The following is a 16,035-nucleotide window of genomic DNA, read 5'->3' as shown; positions in this document are numbered from 1 at the left end:
CCTTAACTAGAAGAAACCACATTTATGACTATGCCAGTAGGATGTAATTAGAGGGGGTTTGTATCTGAAGACTGCAGAAGCTGAAACTACCAGCAATGTTCTGGGAGACTTTCCTTAAAAAACAAAGGTGGGGGAAAGGGAAGCAATCTTGCTCACAAGGTGGATATTTGTGAATTGGATCGGTCTTTCGTGAAACCTTTAAGCAAATATCTGCTGATCATTATCCTTTAGGCTTGAAGATAGATTTGCCAATGGTGTGTGACAGAGACTGCTTTACCCTCCTGCATACCATGAAACCACCATTTTATTTACAGCTCTTGATAAGAGTTTATACACAAACTCCTATCAGATTTGATTTTCAGAACAGAACTTCTTCCCTGCAGTTAAGTGATGTGCATATGCCTCCAACATGTTATTGCATTGCACGTTAGATATTCTAAGAGAAATTCCAAAGAAATTGACTTACATTTTTTGTCTAATGTACTACATATATTACTGCACTGATGCATAATGGAAAGTCAGTATAAGGGGAAGAGCAATTTTAGCTCCTGAAGCACGTGTGGGCAGATGCAATAATGTATTAATGTTTATATCCAGTAGTTAGAATCAAAGAATAATTTAGGTTGGAAAGGGCTTCTTCAGGTCATGTAGTGCTAATTTCAAAGTCATATCAAGGCCTTTCCCAGCTGAGTTCTGAAAATCTCCAGGGACAGATATTGCCTTGTTGGTCAACTAGTTCACTGCTCAGCCAGCTTCATTGTGATTATTTTTTTCCTTATAACTAATCATAATTTTCCTTCCTGCAAATTGTGTCCTCTCTGCCTTTTCTGTAACCAAAATTGGATAGTTGACAGTCAGAATTCTTAGCCTCCTCTTGTTCAGGCTGGGAAAATCCAGCTTTGCTCAGACCCTCATGAGCGTTTGAGCTCAAGACCTTGACCACCTTGATGGCTCTCCACTAGCCTCACTTCAGTTTGTCCATCTCTCTCTCATGTTTCTGGAAGAGATTTCAATCCTTTTTGCATCAGGAAGGAGCCATTCATACTTTCCTGCAGATATATCCCTGTATTAATTGAAATACACATTCCTGCTGGGTTAGAGCAAGAGTCCCAGCAATTCAGACAGAAGCCAAAGGCCTGTATTTTTTTTCAGTTGATTGATTGCCCAGAATGATTGACAAGTATTTTAATGAGGAAAGTAGTGAAACATTGATAGAGTCAGTTATTACTACTTGCAAAAAGTGCAAATGCTAGAATTTAGGATATAGAACATGCATTACATTCTTTGCATGCTGAATGGTAACTTCCAATGTGCTACTTATGCAGTTCATGGTACTGTGGGTGAAGTGAACTTTTCTTCTGATCCGTTTCATAGAAAACAGTTTTCACCAGCACAGTGGCATTGTTATCAGCAAAGCAGTCCTGTAGGAAAGGATATTCCTTGTCATCCATGGTACAGGCTTCAGGAAAATACCAGTTCTTCAGGCTCATGTCTGTAAACACTACATGTGTGCTATATGCTGCAAGAAACAGGCACAAGAATTTCTACAGTGATATGGGGTGTCAGTATAGAGATTTGGCAGTGTGTTGGTGCTTTGCTTCTCCTGCATGCATTTGTCAGAACCATGAAGAGTGCAAGTTCAAAACTGTGGTCATGTTTTCCCAGTTGTGATTACCTGTGTAAAACCCTCTTGACTCACTCCTATGCTTTAACTTCTTCCACTGATTGTATGATACAGAGTTTGTTCTCTGAACAGAAGCTAGTCATTTAGGGCAGTGATGCCACAGCCCAGCTGCCTTTGAAATTCTGTTAGTTTGTACATGAACTCTGTTGAAATGTCATAGCAGTTAGATGCAATATGTATCTTAGCTCTTAGATAATCATATACAGAAGACATCTGTGATCCACTGTTGGAGATCCTTCAGACTAATGAGAGAACTCTCCCATTATTGATCTTGCTTTCGAGCCACTAAGAGTAGCTGGACTGGATAAATGCACAGGGCTAGGAAACCAAAAGTAGTGTCAGTGTATGTTGGTCGTTTCACCAAGAAAATCTTGATTCTTATGTTTGTTTACATTAACTCTACTGGTGCTGCACAAAAGTCTTTAGAATCATGAAGAGGCAGTTCAGATGTCTTTAGTGAGCTAAGTAGTAACTGAATTCCCTTTTGTTAAAAAAGACTGTTAATTGACAGTCTTCTATTAATGTTGGTGAAGTAGGATTTATATAAATACTAGGTCAGGGTTCTGAAAAATATTAACAATTATTAATATTCTTTCTTTTTCAGTTTTCTCCTTGTGTTTGGTTGCTTGATTTTGTCCGTGTTTTCCACTATTCCTGAACACACAAAACTTGCCTCTGGTTGTCTCTTCATTTTGGTAAGTGAAACTTCTAAGTAAAAGACAGTTTTACAGATACATTATATACACTCAAATCCTCTTCCTCACCATGGAGAGAATAATGTAATTCTTGAATACTTTAACAAACCAGACTTTTTATCATGATGATGAAAAAATAAAAAATAAAGAGTATTCTACCATCTTTTTCTTTAAAAACAAGTCAAGATTGTAAGTGCTAATAAACTACTGTATTGCATCTTCTTTTTACTTGAGAATTGCTGTGTTTTGTTACTAATAGTCTTTCTACTGCAGTTTGGCAGTGACTGAGCATGATACTGCTGCCTTTGATACTGCTGCTGCCATTTATAAAGTCAGTATGTAGTAAGAGGCACTTATACTTAAAATAGGAAATAATTTTGGTATCTTAGATACCAATTTGTGCAAGCTATTGGTGGATACTGACATTTAGTGGCAGTTGCTGCAGTAGGATGTGGTAGTTTCATTATTTCTTCATAATACATGCTTTGTGTTATGTTTATCTCTCTTTTTTTTCCCTTCTGAGGTAGATATAAATGTCTTTAATCCCTAAAAGTGCTTAGCATTTTTCATGCATTGTATAGATGCCACTTTATTCATCTGCTTCTTGATGGGCCATTTAGTTCTGCAAGTGATGGCCTAAGGATAAGCGGTAGTGGTCATTAAAATGTCACTGTATACCCAGAGTTACCATGGTTATTTCAGTTCCATGTACACAGAAGACTGTGGCTTGTTAGGTAGTGCCTGCGGTGAAGTAACTGTTGACAAATGCCAACATTTTAATTGTCATCACTGTATATAACTGAAAGAACTAGTTTTGAGAATAGCTTCCTAATGAATTACAGTGTGAGCAGTCTGATAAACATAATTGCAGTGTGTGGTATGCCTCCAGAGCACAATGTGCTACTGCATCCAGATACCTGAACTAAACGTGCGGAGCTGGCTAGCTGCAGAAGTGTGGTGCTCTGCACCACCTGATTATGTTGTTTCTTAGCAGGGCTAATTAGGGAGAACCATGCTAAGTATGGTATTCTGCTTCCTAGCCATGTTAGCCTTTTTATTTATTTATTTATCTGGAGAAAAGATCAAGTGGCATTAAGCCAGCTAAAAGTGATCAGATTTAATCCTGCACTCATACCTACTTCCATTATTTGCGTAGTTGAACAACACTTGGCAGATGGAAGTTTGTTTGAATGCTCTGTAACTAATTATGTTATTGTGATTATTATTACACTAATTGCTAAGGTTTTCTGGTACAGAAAACAGGAAAATTTGTTTTGTCTGAAAACACCCATTTTCAGATAGAAGGTGCTTTCTTGACAAGTAGTCTATTTCCCTGTATGCTTATGCAAATTAGTTGCAGAAAAGCCATTTGTTCTGACAGAAAATATGTGTTTCCCTTGAGCCGCATATTAGTTGATTGTGCTGGTACACTTACCGCTGATTCCTCAGCTGGATGATAAACACGTTCCCTGTGGTTTGCTGTGGCTCACCTGGGAGCCTTACCAAGCAAGAGTTCTGTGAAGTCCTGGGTTTGCTCCCATGGCCAGGTTGAGGTTTGGGAGCTCCATTAGCCCATACCCCAGTCCTTGTAGTGGTGTCCATCAGCAGAGCTGCATTGTTTGGGGTTTGGTGCATGAAACTTTGCCGCACTTCTTGCTGTCATGGCCTCAGAGATTGAGTTTGTCCATCTCAATAATTCTGACTTTACATCTTCTGTCATCCTCTGAACAGAGAAATGTCCCTAAGGAGGATCCCAAGGAAGGTGGATAGTTAATCCTTGAAGCATCGAAGCTCTAGTAGCTTGGTCCAACATTTCTATGCTATAGCCTTGTGTGTTCAACAAACTCTTGTCAGGAATAAATCTAGTGATGACGAATTTTACGGCTCCTGCTGTGGGTCTCTAATGGAGAAAAATATAAACACAGCAAAGCATGAAGTTCCAGAAGCAGGCTAAAGCTGACTGGTTTATTCCAGTTTGCTGCTGCATGATTTGCTCCCTCTCTGCATACTGAATCACTAGCTGATATTAGTAATGTTATCAAAGCAGGCTTTTGCAACCACAAAATAAGAAAATAATGCAGTTCTACATTAAGTCATGAGGAGTTGTTTTGGCTGTGCCAACAAATAATTACAGTCACTAGAGTTTCTACAACCTTTTACTTGCAGTGATTCACACAATTCTTACAAGTGTGTCATTTAGTAGAGACAGTTGTATTAACTATCAGAGGTCTGCTTTAATACTGTTTTGCTTCGTGCTCAAGATAGAAGATAGATGTTTATTTTCTAATGAAGTACAGTACAAATACAACAATCTCTAGAGCTGCCTGCTGGGTTTCTGTGAACTGTTTGCTTCACAGATTTATTCCAGATGGTCCCCCCTAGAGCCATGTTAATTGGCTAAAAAGCTAATGTAATGTTCCTTCAGCTTAATACCTGAGCTGCTGCTTGCACCAGCACCTGTGACTTTTGATGTATTGCAGCTATTTGCAATTACATGGGAAGGTTAAAGAGGGAAGTGTAAATGAGGTAAGTAAACCTTTCCTTCCTTCCTTCTCAGAAAGGCCAGAGGAGCTGAGGAGATTATTGTTCTGCAATCAGTCAGTTCCATTTATCCATCTCCCTGAGCCTCACCTTACAAGGGAGCAGAGAACATAGCCCCTAATCACTGCATCCTAAGTGCTCTCTCAGAAAAATACAACAGAGTGCAATAGCTCAAAGTAAATAATTGTTTAGGAAAGCAGTATTAGCTGAGGGCTTCTGAGCGTCAGCAGCAGTTAATGGACTTGTCTGGACTGCAGAAATTCCCAAGCTCTGCTCCCAAGGCTGGCACAAAGCTGCCACGCTGCGTCAGGCTGTACCCAGCCAGGGCTTCAGTGCTGGCATCTGAGCAAACACTACTGGATTCCTTGGTACCCTCTACTTATCTGGGGGCCTGTCAAATGAAAAGCGCTTAGTATTTGGGTTTTATGCTTAAAATGAAAGTCCTTCAGATATGTTAAGTGTATGTGAAATATTGCTACATCAGTAATGAATTTGGTTAGATTTTCTTCCAGAAATAATAAGCCTAACCAGAGGGAGAGCATCAGATAAAACTCCTTATACCTACAATCATAATTACGCTTTAGCCTCATCTGAGCACATAACTTTTGGCACTCCGGCTGTAGCAGTGATATATCCCAGACAGACAGTAGAATAAAATCTACTTCAACATCAAAAAAGCCACAAGCAGCTTAAGAATCCAACTAACACAGCAAGAAAATAATCTTTCGTGTATTGCTGATCTCCTACAAGTACATTTGCTGGCGCTTTATCAAATAGTACACACAAGGGAAGTAAAACTTGGGCTGGAAAGGCAAAATCAAATCTTTTGGGGATGATAGCCAGGAAAGAGTATATTTGGAACTGTAGGGAATTCGCTCTCATGATCAAACTTTCTATATTTTAAGATCATTTTCAGGTAAAGCTGTGAATAACTGGTTCACTTCTATTTGTTTATTGTCTATTCGAGAAAATAAAAGAATTTGACTTGACCCACAAAGAGCTGGCAAATCAGAAAGTCCAGAAAAAGTCTTGGATCAGATTAGATGCCTCATTTGACCTGGCATAAAACATTCTTTGTGTATTTGAGCACTTTAAAAATCTTGGCTTAAAAGTAAAATTGACGCTGTAGAAAAGAAACACCATTTTTATTTGAAGTGACAAGTAATCCTTTTTTTTTTTTTTTCCCATTATTCTCATTTTTAAGCACATTGGAAAGATTGCAAAACTCATGAATTTCTGCAGAACTTGTTTTGTCAATTCTATTTTGTGTTTTTCTCTGAAAAGAGCTGGGATAGAAAGCTATACACAGTTCTGCAGAATAAGGACCTCGGAAAATGTTCTCTAGGAACATGTTCTTCAGGCAGAAATAGTTCCCAAAGACATAAAAGCAGACAGTGTAGCTCGCTTCTAAACTTACTGTGGTCACTTACATGAATCCAAAAGGAGAGTCTAGTAAGTGCTTCTAGCAATTAAGCTCTTCCTAAGATTTTTCTCTTCTAATATATTCCCATAAATGAAATGTAGAAAGAGGATGAACATTGATTAGAAAACATAGGGTATAGCTGCCCTGTAGCAGGCAAGCACATATTCAATTTGTCTCTGCTCTAGGAAAGTGAATCCATCCACAGAAATGTAATCATACAAATACTAGCTACAAAATGTTAAGGCTGGGAAGAACATATTTAAAAAATAAAAATAAATAAAAATAATAAAAATAAAAGAGAGAGAGAGAGATTGATGTTCCTTTGTTCAGAAAGTCACATATTCTGATTTAGATTTATTATCCCAGAACTTGAGTCATCTCATGACACATGGATAAAAGACCACTGGACCTGGGCAGTAGATGCTGTCTAAGTAGATGGCTCTATAGGACAGGCTAACAATGCATAGAAGGAAAAATGAACGATCACGAGAGATTTCAATTATAGATACATCTCTAACAAAAAAAGCTAGGGTATAGACCACAGTTATTACAGTTCCATTGATTCTTTTCCAAAGAGAAACACATGAACTAACCCATGAGAAAAAATCAGTGATTTTCAAGTTTGCTAGAGGTTGTAAAAACTCAGAAATGTCTTTTTTCAGAAAATGCTCATTTTTAATGTTTCCTTTCATTCCAAATCAAAACAAGGATTTTAAAATTCAAAATTTCTCTATAGAACTCTTTGAAAAATTCTACCTGTTAGATATTTGAAACTGATGTTATCAATAACAAAATAAGAGAGGGAAATGTATTTTTGATAAGGTCAAAGCCTCCATATTTTCATTGTTATTTGGATTCATATGCTCTACTATTTTAAGGCAATAACATGAGTATAAAGCAATTCAACCGTATCATAATAAACTACTTGTTAGCTTTGAAAGAGTATAGTCTTACCCTTTCAATATAAACAATTTCATGTCTTTGTTAATTATTAATTTCATGTCCTTGTTAATTACATTGATACTCTCCTGTTATGTATACTCAATTCATTAAATAAGAACTGAATGTTACAAGAATTTGCACCAGATCTCATTAAAACTGCCCAAGAACCTTTGTGTGCAAACAGAGATGACTTTCTGTATGAAATCTAAGTTCTGGTTGCACCTTTCTGAAACTAAAACTTATTAGGAGGAAGTTTTACTGAAAGCAAAAATGTAAATGAAATGTTGAAGTTATTTAAAAACAGTAGATGTCCCCAAAGCTGTAATTCTCCTGTTGTAAGGCAGCACTGGCACTCCCAACCAACCAACAAACCTCTAAAACAAATACACACTGTAGCTATGGAGAGAGATGAAAGTAACAATAAAAATGATTTCATAACAAATGAACATGACACCATATATAAAACGGTGAATGTATCTATGAAAAATCTATTGTCAACAGTGCTAAGTGTGTTAAAACACACTTCAAACATATCGGAGAATTAAAAAAGTCTTGATACTGGCATAACCCTGTTACTGATATGGTTCTGGGCTTGATTATATTGTCTGTAACATTTTGTCCATTTTTTTTTATTCTTCTTTACTAAGGAAAAACAACCTTTATAAAGAGAAGAATGAAAAATCACGCATTGAATTGAATCAATTTTTTCTCTTGTAATTAAAAAATGCAATGTATTATGCTTCTAATGGGAAAGCTTAAATGGGTTTGATGACTAAAGATGACTAAAACAGCATTATTACACATGATCTGCAATCAGGGCAAAGAAAATTCTCATAGCTTAATCATTTTAAGAAGGTAGGATAACTACGAACAGTTACCGCAAGTGCTACAGTGTTCAACAGCAAATGCAGTAGCAGGCAAGAAAGAGTTTCAGAGTCATTGCCAGAGCATTTGCCAGGAAGAACTACTTAACAGGTGTCCTCCAGTAAGAGACCTCCATTTACTGTGCAATGTAAAGATCACTGGAGCTGTTTCTGATTCCTTTTGTTTTCCCAGCACAAAGAAGACTAACTGCTAACTGCTTCAAAGGCAGAGAATATATTCTTAAGAGGGAAAGGACTGGCAATGTTATTTAAAAAAGGGCCTTTTACCCAGCCTTTCAGTAGGCCACTTTCTGCAGAACACTCACAACTTGAGGATTTGGAGATTAAGAGTGAAAAAAGGAGAGAATTCAATGTTAGTAATGAGGTGTCAGGATTCAGATTAATATAATTCTTTGAGGAGGGAAAAGCACATCTCCCTTTAGACTAATCAACACATCATCCTAAAGGATCAAACCAGTTGTCCCTGACCTCCTTTAAGGACAAATGAGCAACACTCCTTGCACAACTGCTCTTCCATTACATCTTTACCTTTTTATCAGTTTAAGTGATAACAAGGTAGCATGATAAACCTATTCTAAGCCATAAGTATAATATTTTACATAGATGCATATTTGTAATAGTTTATGTTATAGTCTTCAGTACTGAACTTCATTAGCTTCATGGCAGAGTTAGATAAGGTTCTGGACTTCTTGTATTGGTAGCAAGAACTACCTCAGAAATTCAGACCTGATCTTGTTAGGGAAATATTGATTTGCCAGATGGAAATGCAGAATATATCTCTAGAGGAAAGCCAAAGTATGGGGTTATAATGTTTAAGGAAGAGGTCTACCAAACATTATATTATAAAAGGAAAAGAATGCTGAAAAAGGCAGAACATCAGTGATATGAAAGCTGTTTGTAAATCTAAACCTAAACCCCCGTGGTCTGAGTAACGTACAGAAACTATAATCCACTTAGTCACTTTGCACAGATGTGACAATGCTTGCAAAGACATTTCTTACTACAGCCAAAATGCGAAGTTTCCTCAAGCAAGAGAAAGGGTCTGCTCAAAAAATTTAGTTTAAAGACATCAAAATCAAGCATATAGATACAAAATACAGATAAATATCAAAATTATCTGCAAGGATCAGGTGCAGAAGTATATTCAAAGACAGTTTAAAGTTTAGATGATGACAAATTCAAGGAGACACAGAGGAACTAAGTTCAGTCCTGACACTGTGATGGGGGTGAGATACGATGATGAATTAGCAAAATAAGCACTGGTCATTTAAAACTTGGAGGTTTACATTGAGTGCCTAAGGAAAGGGTGTATGTCATGTACAGGATAATAGTTTTGGTATCAAAACTGAACCAGACAGGAATTGGCTGATTGCACCATATGAAGATATGATCGCAGGAAATGAATGTCTCACAAAGATATATGTATATGTTTTTAAGAGGATGTGGAAGGGTTTTGCTCTTCTCTTTTTCCAGGAGACCAAAATTCCAGAGCCTAGGAAAGATGGTAGAAAAAGCTAAAAAATACTGGATTTCAAAGTTTAATTATTGGAGAGAAAAAAGAAAAAAAGAAAGAAAAAAAAAAAAAAAGGATACCAAGCTAACTTTTTCACTGAACCTAGGAAGTCGAATAGAAATATTATAAATGAATACTTGTACAAGTAACATAAATGTCTGGTGAGATTACAGAAGCAAATAAGTTCAGTAAACTAGATGTATAAACAGGATTTTGGCAGATTGGATAAAGTACTTTCCAAGTCCAATTTGCCAAAATTTACCAGTTGTCAGATAACACTTTCTTGAAATTGCTTTCTGTATTTGGTACTGGAAACATTTCAGAGCACATAATCCCAGATGCCCAGAGGTCTCCCAATAATCAAAACGTACATCAATATGCTTGTACGGAAGATCCATTAAAGAGCTTTGGGAATATTTGGGAAAACTGCTTAAAGAACACTGCAAATATAATTTGCAGAATCTCTAGGTTTTATCAACTCTAAACACACTAAGACCAAAGAATAAAAGAACAAATATACCATCCCCCTCCACTGTATAGCATGTCAAATGTTCTCAGTTAATTCACATACATGTGTTCAGTCATAACAACTAGCCTAAGCCCCTTGCACCAATGCAAAATTAGCATGGATGCCAGAGCATAAAAGGATTCTAGTCTGTGCTGTCTCTGGCACCCATTCTACATTTCTTTTGGACAGAGTGAAAGATATCAAATTCTTCACAAACATTTCAAAAGGAAGATCTGTGAGCAGTGTAGCTACAGAGACATGTGCTTGAACGTCTGCCTGTAACATGTGACATCAGAAACTTGACTACAGCAGAAAAAAATGCGTGAAGAAAACACAAAGGAGATGCAAAGGCCTGGGTACAGCTGTACAGAGCTTAGTTGTTTTCAATATTCAGATAATTTTAAAATTAAAATAAGACCATTCATTGCTGATACCTCACTACAGAGAAAGAATACATGAACAAGCACAAGGCAAGATACAAAAATGCTTGGAAAGCAGAGAATTATTCTATAGTGTGAGATCTATTAATATTGTCTCCATTCAGGAACTATCTCAGAAACATAGTTGTACCTGACATAAACAAATGATCTGGAGCAAAACAGTGAGTGTCAGTGGGAGGCACTGGAAAGCATGACATTTAAGAATGATTTTGTGTCTGGAGAAGAGTAGGATGGACGTGACGAACGGCAGAATCAGCATTTCCCATGGCCATTTTCCCAATTTGAGAAGGAGTTTTCAGTTATCACTAGGGTCTTTCTGGAAGAACTACATCCACAAAAATTTAAGAGCCAAAAGGAGTATGTTTGCCCACACATGCACTTGGATGGTAAGCACCATAATCTGAAAGTGCAGTGGGGAGAAATGCACTTTTGGCAATGGATCCTGGAGCTTCTATGGCATTTGTTTCTGTGGCATTGTCAGTTGTCCTAGGGTTTCTGTCTTTCATCTGTGGATGCATAGGAAGGTTAGTGCAGTTTCAGTGCTAGGAAATGAGTCTGCTATGGTAAACACTCTATAAGGGATGATGAAAAACATAATTAAATGGTAGCTACCTAATTCTGCTAAGTGTTTTTGCTACCTGATTCAAAGCTGCTTTTGCTTGGCATAAAAATTCTGGACTCTTTTCTATTGTAACTGAGTAAAGAAGCATGACTGATAGGTGACGTTTCAGGTAAAAATCACAAAAAGCTAAGAATCAATTGGATAGCAGAAATCATATGTAATACATGGCTAATTAAAGCTGAGAATAGACTGGGATTTTAATATTATGTCAATGTACTCATAGCTGTGTATTAAATTAAAAGGCACAGAATTGATTTCTTAATAATCCTCTATTAATGTATAATCAACATGGGAAATCTTAATCATAATTTGAAAAAGCAAGTGTTGTAAAAGTATCACATTCATTACAAAACTGATAAATGACAAAAAAGTGCATAAATTTAATTTTGTGCTTATTGGGTATTGCACTGGAAGCTGAACTGAAGTCTCTGGTCGTGATTTATATGCCACTAATAGGGTCTACTCTGGGTTATGTTTTCAGATTTATGGCTGCCTCTCTCACTGCTAAACTGCAGTTGGAGAGAATTAAAACATTAGTTCCTGAAGTGTATATATGCATTTGTAGATACACTTGTTAGCTGTTTAGTTCAAAGATCTTCCCTTCTAATGCTGACGTAAGGATAATACAAATGGATTCAAATTACATAATTATTTTGAACAATAACATATGCACATATTCATATGTGTTGATTTGAATCTGGAAACTGGCCAGTATAACAGGAACATCCATAGTCCTACAACAGCTTCTACAGCACAGCTATTTTAAACCCACACCTTTCTCAGGTTTCTCTGAGACAGAGTACCATTGCACTACCCTCACCTCCCAACTGTGTCAGGGTACAGTGGAGAGCCCAGCTCTGGTGTTCAGTACTTTAAATCATTGGTGGTTTTTTTGTTTGTTTGTTTGTTTCTTTGTTTGTTGTTTTTGCTTGAGAGAGGGGTGCAGAAGCTGAGGTGTTATGTTCTTGCTGTAACTGAATGAGAAAACACTCGTCTTCTTTGACTATGAATAATAAAGCATTGCTATTTGAACAGTATCACTATTCATCATGTGTCACCAGAATGAAATTTCAGCAGCTGGTGACATTCTTAAAACAGCCATCTGCAAATGAAAGAATGAAAAAATGTTTATTCTTCCTCTCTTCCAACTGATCTGAAATCACTGGACTTCCCTGTTTATGAATTTTCAGGGAAGAAGGGACAGTTCCTTAGCTGGTATCAGACAACATCGTCCTTCCTATTCTTCCTGTTGTGTTCATGTAAAGAGTCTGCTGAATTACACCAGATGAGTATCTGCAGTGCAGCTACACTACAGAGATGTCATCTTCAGTATGGAAGCACTTGTGATCTGATTAAAGCTTACTTCAGAGGATTAATTTGATATGTTCAAGTCGCTGTTCTGGGCTCATAATATCACTTATAGACCCAGTGACCTGGGATCCAGTGATCCCAGTGACTGGGACAGTGATCCAATGACTGGGACCCAGTGATCTCCTATCACCAGCAGTCAGCTCTGTACTGAGTCTGCAGCTTTGCTGTCCTATTTCTCTTGTCTTTGGAATATGTGATATCACAATTTCCATACAAGAAATATAATCAAAATAACAGCAGAGCTATTGTCTTGTAGCTAGATTTCTTGTATCCAAACCTCGGCTTATGTGTGAATTCCAAAAAAAAAAACAAGAGCCTCCTATAAGAACAGCTCAAAATGCTCAACTTTAGTCATTTTCTAATCATGAAAATAACTCTAATTGCTTGAAACGATGGCCTACATCCAAGGCACCTGATTTCAGCAGCAGGAATGCAGCCAATTATTTTAAGTTCTAATAAGCAGTTATGTTAATGAACAAGAAAGCTATGATAAAAACAGTTTTTGGCTGTTTTAATGTTACAGTTAGGGAAATCCTTATCATTGAAAGCTACCTGAGAAGCATACTAATATTCACAATTTCATTGTCATTAGCACCCTAATTAGATAGGCAAAAAAAATAAAAGTGCTCATTGTAGCTTCCGTGCACAAAGGTCCTGCAGGATCTTTTGCTAGTAGAAACCTTGCTCTGGATGACCTCTTATTTTCCGTCCATCTACATAACCATCATTGTCCCAGTGGCAGAGCAGCTAAGGCACATACAGATGTAAAAAATCTTCAGGAGCACACTGGCATCTGCATTCCTTATGTCAAAAGCGACTGAATCTTTTCAGCCCATGTGTTTTAGCCTTGCTTCTCTTGCATATGCATACTTCCATGTGACGACAGGAGCAGCATATGTAGAAGTTTTTCAGAATGAGATCAGTCTGGGTGAACTGTGCTTTGAGAAGGAAAAAGACTTTTCTGAAGCACCAATGGATCTGCTGTATCAGTAATAGAGGGGGGCTAACTTTATGCTTAAATATACAGAAATGTTACAGCTGTAGTAACTGTGGAGCAGGGACAATGACAGCTGGGATTGGAAAAAGATGACAACATAGGGAAAAAAGAAGAAATGGTAAAGACCAGGGCATCCTGGATGTTCTTGGTGACGTTAATAGGAAGGGAAGGGTTAGGTCACCAGTAAATCTAAACTTGCTCATCAGTTCAAATTCAGCCTTGCTGAATTTTGAAGGAGGCCAAATTTATCAATAGTGGAGGATTTTCACATTCTGTAGTAATAGTTGTTATTTTATATTTCATAAGTAAACCAAAATTTATGATATTGGATCATATCGTGCGTAGGACAAACATACTTGGAAGGTATCATTTCTACAGTAAGCCTACAAATCATATGGAGTCTAATGATTTATTCCATTGCATGCCTTTTCAATTATGTTCTGATTTTGTGTTTCATTTGCTAAGGAACTACAACCAAGTTATTCAAAAGTCTAGATTTATGCCTCTTTTTTTAATAAGCCATTCCAGATGAAATTTAAAAGCAAAACATAACAACAACAAACTGATCTTATTTGGGTTGCATCCTCTCAATTTTTGTCCATGGAAAAACAAGAAAATTGTGACTGTGTAGCTGCTATAGGAACAAATAATGTCATTCCCTGGCCCAAGTTAACCTTGACAGAAATTTGAATTTAAATTGTGATTGAGTGCACTGATTACTAAAACACTACTTATTTCTCAGTGGTGTATGACTCTCTTTCTGGTTTCAACCTGAACCAATCCAAAATGCACCAAAACTGGTACGTACACTGCCATGAAGAGTTTCTTTTTGAATGCATTCACGTCTTCTAGGAAAGTCTTTTTTCCTGTAGATTTTATTCATTGTATTGCCTTTAAAATCAGTTGTTATTTAAGAAAGTAGAGGTGGCCAGGATATAAAGATCATTTTGAAATAACACTATTTCAGAAAGTGCAAAAATAAGCGTGAAATCCTATTTCCACCTTGTTCAGTGACTTTTCTGTTATTAAATCTGATACTGTATTTTAAAACCTCCCGAAGTTTGGTATGTGTGGAAGCAGTATTTTTAAAATCAGCATTCCAGTGCACAGAGCCGTATTCAAAGTACTTGAGCTCACTTACTGTAACTACAGCAGCTGTTTTAAAATTTTCCTTAATTAGTAGAAAATTCAGTGAATTTTGAGAGAATATCACTTTGCATAAATTTATAATGTTACTGGAAGTGGTAAATATTTTTCATACAAAATGAACACAGTCATTTCACATCATTTCTCCAAGAAAAATCTCATACTCTTGACAACCCTTCCCCCCCAAAAAAAAAATCCTTTTGCTTTTTTCTTCCTCAGAACAGATATATCTCCATGAATTTTCACTTTGTGGTACATGTATATGTGTTTATGTGTGTTTGAGAGAGAGAAAAATAGAATTTCTGCCTCTGAGATGAGACCATGAAGGATAAGAGACTTTCAAACATGCTTGCAGCATATAAAGACTGTTCATCTTTGTATAACTGAGCTAGCATAGCAAATAATAATTGCTAATGGTAGTACAGATGACATACAAAGCTGCATAGCACTAATTAGGAACCAGAATATTAAACTACCAAAAATTAACACTTTTCAATTTCTATCAGCACTTTTATGATACTAATTTAACTGAAATGAAGCTGCTGAATAGTCCTTTGTGAGTAGTTAAGTGCTTTCCATTCTTGCCAGTTCTCCACTGGGGAGGCCTGATGGGGTCTGGGATGTGACAGAGGATGCTCTTTCCAGTGTGGATTGGCTCCTGCACACAACACTTCCCACACGGGCTGAAGGATGCCTGTGACATGTCAGAGTACTTACTGAGAAGGTGTTTCTTATGCATCGGTACACACAGTCTGTTTTCTAGGGAAACCAGAAATGTTAGTGAAATAAACTGTGATTATATTTTAACAAGGAAAAGATTTTATTGAAAGCAAAAGGTGTTTCATGTTTTGCTATCCTCCACTCCTCCAGTATCTATTACTGCTACCCCAAAGAAGTAACTTCATCAAGAGAATCAGATGTCAAATGGCCTGGGTGCCTGTCAACAACCCCCATAAATTCAGGGACATCATCTAACAATGTGTAAACCAGATTTAACAATTCACGCTATAAAAGTGGTAGTTATTTAACTAAAATACATATTCTTCCATTTTTTTTTCCAATTTGCTTCTTTGTCCATTTTATTCTTGGCCTACACAAAATTTCCTATGAGGAAATGTATGGCATGATAGCCAACTATTAAGAAATATTGTTACTATATAGAGAACTTTTTCAATTTTGCACATAATCCTTTCTAAAGTTGTGCCATAACTCAGTCCGTGGAATTAAGATGAAGATTGCTAAAATAGGATGAATAAAAAGAAAACCTTA

At 36.9% G+C, this 16,035-nt stretch overlaps 1 protein-coding gene across 1 annotated transcript in view; it reads left to right on the top strand.

The window, feature by feature from the left end:
- KCNQ5 (potassium voltage-gated channel subfamily Q member 5) overlaps positions 1–16,035 on the top strand; it is a 289,773-nt gene that overhangs the window by 199,933 nt on the left and 73,805 nt on the right. The window contains exon 2 of the mRNA XM_068678169.1: positions 2,289–2,379. Within this exon, the coding sequence (XP_068534270.1) occupies positions 2,289–2,379 (91 nt within the window). The remainder of the gene's footprint in view (positions 1–2,288; positions 2,380–16,035) is intronic.

Source organism: Anas acuta, chromosome 3 (assembly GCF_963932015.1).
Source record: "Anas acuta chromosome 3, bAnaAcu1.1, whole genome shotgun sequence".
In the NCBI taxonomy this organism is placed as follows: Eukaryota; Metazoa; Chordata; class Aves; order Anseriformes; family Anatidae; genus Anas; species Anas acuta.
This window is presented reverse-complemented; position numbering and strand designations above follow the sequence as displayed.